The sequence below is a fragment of the Artemia franciscana genome, chromosome 13, assembly GCF_032884065.1.
Source record: "Artemia franciscana chromosome 13, ASM3288406v1, whole genome shotgun sequence".
Taxonomy (NCBI): domain Eukaryota; kingdom Metazoa; phylum Arthropoda; class Branchiopoda; order Anostraca; family Artemiidae; genus Artemia; species Artemia franciscana.
In genome coordinates this window covers 42,762,947-42,768,252 of record NC_088875.1, presented here as the reverse complement: position 1 = coordinate 42,768,252, position 5,306 = coordinate 42,762,947, and the positions used below count along the sequence as shown (strand labels likewise).

General features: G+C 36.7%; 1 protein-coding gene across 2 annotated transcripts in view; it reads left to right on the top strand.

Moving 5' to 3' along the window:
• Positions 1 to 27: 27 nt before the first annotated feature.
• Positions 28 to 5,306, top strand: part of LOC136034962 (uncharacterized) — a 58,616-nt gene continuing 53,337 nt past the window's right edge. Inside the window, exon 1 of one of the 2 annotated variants that reach the window (XM_065716517.1) lies at positions 28 to 143. In XM_065716517.1, the coding sequence (XP_065572589.1) occupies positions 141 to 143 (3 nt within the window). In that variant the 5' untranslated portion in view covers positions 28 to 140. The remainder of the gene's footprint in view (positions 144 to 5,306) is intronic. The other variant, XM_065716516.1, reaches the window with a different exon arrangement.

Below are 5,306 nucleotides of genomic sequence, written 5' to 3'. Positions count from 1 at the left end.
TTTTTTTAATAGATTAAAAATCATATTGGCCTATACATACAGAAAAAGTTTAGAAAAAGTGGATATCCATAAGAAATTTATCAAATAGCCCATTGGGCTAATAGGCATATATTTTGGTCATCCACAATTAATATTTTAATATGGTGTGTAGATTTATGAACTGGAAAAACAATTGAATGTGCCAGTTAAATTCTACTTTTGGCTATCTTGGCAAGGGGTTAAGTTAGGAAAATGAAACTTTTAGGGATGGGTCTACAGGAGCTGTCCTGGGAATATACTTTTAAGTACTTACCGTCGCTCCTTCTCCCTCTAGAGGGTCCTGACCTTTGATGACATTTGGTAAAATTCTAGTTAATTGACTTCTTGCTAGATCTTGGAAAGGGTTTAGGTTAGGAAAATGAAACTTTCAGGGATGAATCTACAGATTAAAGTATGTCCTAGGAAGGTATTTTGAAGCAACTACCTCCACGCCTTTTCCCTCTAAAGGGCCCCGACCTTTGACAACCTTTAAAAATATGTGTGTTATAAAAGTGAAACCTTGCAAAATAGATGTTCTGCTTAATTGAAGTACAACAAAATTGTTTTCAGCTTCATAACTTTGCTCAATTCCATTTTATAAGATTTTGAAGATATGCAAATGCATTTCCTAAATTTGGAAAAAAAAACATTGATATGGCTCAAAATTCCACTCAAATAACAGGAATTGCGTTTTCAGAACTAAACACAGAGAAAAAGGAACTTGTAACTGAAAACTAAGGTAAAATGTTGTTTTGTCAAAATTTCAATAGATATAGACCTGTCATGTAGGCAAATTTCAGGGCCCTCAAGAGGGAGATGGAGTGGAGGTGGGTACTTTAAAATACTTTAGCCTGTAGAACCATCCCTGAAACTTTCATTTTCCTAACCTAAACCCTTTCCAAGATAGCAAGAAGTCAATTAACTAGAATTTTACCATGACATTTAAAAAATGGGTGTTACAAAAGTGAAACCTTTCAAAATAGATCTTCTGCTTAAATGAAGTAGCCTGCATATTACCTTAAATTACCTTAAATTGCATTTGCCAGCAAGATAAAGGGGTATCCTCCTGTAGGTTCTTGCTGGTGATGAGTGATGTAATTATGTTGGCTTAGCTTCCCAGTCCAGCCTCTACTCAGCCCTCTCCCAGTCCCTGTTGACTCCAGCCTTGAAGGAGTTGGGAGTTTCAGCTTGGATGGTAATGAATAGATCTACAATACAAACTAAGGTCCAAAAAGATGTTTTCAAGTATCTACTTCTGACCCCCCCCCCATCCCCTTTCAGGGCACTTAATTTTGTTTGCTGGGAAAAATTGTGTGATTAGGGAATAAAACCTTGAGAAAAGGATCTACAGTCCAAATAGCAGTCTAGGGAAGTGGTTTAAATATCTTGATGAAGATATAATTTCTTAAACCACATTTGCCTGCCATAATATAAAGAAAGAAAGTAGACTGCTCCCAAAAAGCATGACAAAGACAAGACATGGGTGACAGCATCTTGAATCCAGCAAAAGTGACTAGCAGGGTGATACAAGGTAGTGTGATTGGTCCTCTCCTCTTCATACTCTTTATCAACAGAACCATCATCAGAACTACCAAAATCTATGCAGATGATAGAAAACTCTATAGGAAGTTCATATCAAGATGTAGCAACACTACAAAAAGTCAATGACACCTGAACTGAAAACCTCCAAAGCTTATGTCTCAACTTCAATTCATCTAAAATCAAGGTCCTATGGATAGGGAAGAAAAACACTGCTTCTGTACTCCAACTAATTATAAATGACAAAGCAGGCTGCAGAATACCACTGACACTTGTTGACTCTGAAAGAGATCTTGACATTATTGTTGATCCACAGCTCAAATTTTATGACCACACCCAGAAAACTATTTCCAAAGTATCACAGCTCATCAGGCTTATCAGACAAAGGTTCAAGTGCTGGGACAACAATGCTTTTGTAAAACTCTGCAAGGGGATTGTCAGATCTACAATAGAAAATGGGAATGTGGTTTTGGGACCCCATTATAAAACAGACTGGGTTGCCCTGGAAAAGGTCCAAAGACATGCCACCAAGCTTCCTTCTGGTTTGAAAAACTTGAGCTATGAAGATCAACTATTTAAACTGAACATACCCACCCTGAAATAATTAGCACAAGCAGAAACCAAGAAAAAACATTCAAACCCATTGCAGTAAATAGATCAAGGGCCAATTTTGGGTGTCCAAGCAGGGACTGACTAGAATTCACTCCCAGAAATAATTGTGAAACCTTAAATAGTTTTAAAAATGGCCTGGATTGATTTTGGAGAGAATTTTTTCACACATATGACTCATAGATTAGGGTAAGGGAGACCCTTACCCTTGGTTTAAATTGCAAAACCCAGATAGCCATTGACTCAGAGAAATACAACTTTGATGAACCAACAGCCATCTAGAGAGTGCTGATACAGGGACATGTTCCTAATGGCACTGAGGATCCTTTTCAGGATGTGAAGCACATTGTCTTAATATAAAGATGCCTGCTATGACATAAAGAAAGAATTTCTTAAGCCACATTGGCCTGCCATAATATAAAGAAAAAATTTCTTAAACCATATTGGCTTGCCATAATATCAAGAAAGAATTTCTTAAACTACATTGGGCTGCCATAATATAAAGAAAGATCATCTCGTTTGGCCTTAAAAGCACCCATTTTTGATTGTTTTCACTCTGTATAGTAAATATCATACTTCTAAAAATTTTAGTTGAGTTGCTTTTTTGCTGTTTTGGGAAACTTTGTAAAAATTGAATAATTAATAACTAAAACTTTGTAATGATTAAATAATTAATAATTAAATGAAACTTTGAAGAATGCATCCAAATGGGCTTTTGGATCTCCTATCTTCCTTTTGTTCTAGTCTGGGCATTAAAAGTTATACAAAGATAGGCCTCCTAGATTCAAATGTGGGCTGTAAATCCTTTACTAAAGGAGCAAGATAATAATGTAGTGTTAATCTATTTCAGAAAGTTGTTGAGGTTTGTGAGTGCAATTTCTAGGAACGGATCTATCTTTAGATTTTTCTCCAATGTTTTTGTCCCAAATATTTTACCTAAGTGTGCTGAAAACTAAAAAATATTTTTTTTGCTTGCTACTTGAAAAAATTGGAATTATATAGGTATATATAAATGTTGAGTTGTATGACATAGAAGTTGCTCTTGAATAGTTATAGACTACCATAATTGTCTGTTGCTTTGTCTTTTTTTCTACAAAAAAAAAAAAAAAAAAAAAAAAAAATCAGTGTTTACTCATAACAAGAAAAATATTCTTGTTATTTTTTAGTATGTTTGGAAATATGAGGGTTTTTATTGTTTTTCATACCTCCCTCTCTTTGAAAATTTTCTGAATCCCTCATAGATACTGGAGTTGTGTCCATATACAACTACAGGCATAAGTTATTTTCAGGCATTTGAAATTAAAAATTAGAAATTCCATAAGTAAGAACACCAGGGGTGTAATTTGCCATGGGGCAGGGGGTGCCCGCCCTCTATAGACCCTAGTGCCCCCCCACCCAGCTGAAATTTAGTTTTTTTCAAAATCCTGTCAAAACTGAGATAAGCATGCGTAATTGAAGCATCCAGAGAAACAAGTCAGTTTTTCTTAGTATATCTTTGCCTTTTGGTACTATATATCACATTTTCACTGTCATCTTCACTTGATTTGAGGAACTTAGCTCCAAATTTGCAACCCCCACCCTTTCCCAGGATTTTGAAAGAATTGCACCTCTGAAGCATGCTAAAATGTTACTAAATCAGAGGCAATGCTATAGTATTACCCATAGTAAAGGGCATATGGCTCCAATATTTTATTATTTTTTTCCCCACAAGCACTTGATATGGAAGGGGTTGTTGCATAAACTTTAGAAAGGGCTCATTTGATTGGAAATTGGAAGTGCTAGCGCCCTTTTTAAGAGTCAAAAGTGATCAGAAGGAAACTAGCCCCCCTCCCCCACGCCCTTTTTTCCCAAATGTATCAGATAAAAATTTTGAGATAACCATTTTGTTGAAAATAGTTCAATGATCATATAACAAAATTTGGTGTCAATTCAATCCCCCGGGGGCAGGTGTTGTAAGTCATGCCCTGGGGGCATATATGGCTCTTATGGAAGGGGAGCTTATATAAACTACAGAGAGGGCTCATTTGATTGGAAATTGAAAGTTCTAGTTCAGTTTTTGAAAGTCAAAATAGATTGGAAGGCAACTAGGAGCCCCCACCCCTTCTCTACGCCTTTTTTTTCTTAGACCCATTCAATAAGATCTCCATTTTTTTAAAATGGTTAAAAGATCATGTAACAAAAAAAACGGGATCAACGCACACCTTTTTCCTCAAATTTATTCGTTTAAAAATTTGAGATAGCCATTGTGTTAAAAATAGTTCAAAGGTCATATAACAAAAACTCAGGTTTAGACCCAGGGCCCAGGGCAAACATGGTAAGTTATGACGAGGGGGTATGTATGATCATATGAAAGGGATGCTTGTATAAACTTCAGAGAGATCTAATTTGAATGGAGATTGAAAGTTTTAATTCACTTTTTAAAGGTAAAAAGAGATTGGAGGGCAACTGGTCCCCTTCACGCCCTTTTTCCGTAAGCCCATCTGATACAATTTTGAGCTAGCCATTTTTTAAAAATAGTTCTAAGATCAGATAACAAAAACTCTGGTGTCAACACAACCCCCCAGGGCCGGGGACAGGCGTTGTGTGTTATGACCATGAGCTTATATGGTTCTTATGAAAAGGATGCTCATGTAAACATTGGAGAGGGCTCATTTGATTGGAAACTGAAAGTTCTAATTCACTTTTTAAGATTCGAAAGAGGTTCAAGGAACACTAGTCCCTCAACACCCTTTTTCCCCAAACCCACCTGCTAAAAATTTTGAGCATTTTGTTAAAAATAATTCAAAGGTCAGATAAGAAAAACTCCTTTGTCGACGCAACCCCCCAAGGCCTAGGGGCTGGCATCGTAAGTTATGCCCTGGGGGCATATATGGCTCTTATGGAAGGGATGCTTGTATAAACTTCGGAGAGGGCTCATTTGATTGGAAATTGAAAGTTTTCGTTCACTTTTTAAGAGTCAAAAGAGATCCGAGGGCAATTAGCCCCCCTAGCCCTTTTCCCCAAAGACATCTGATACAAATTTGGAGATAACCATATTTGTAAAATAGTTCAAACATCAGATAACAAACCTCTGGGGTCGACACTACCCCTCAGTGCCCAGGGACAAGTGTTTTAAGTTATGCCCTGGAGGTTTTTATGTA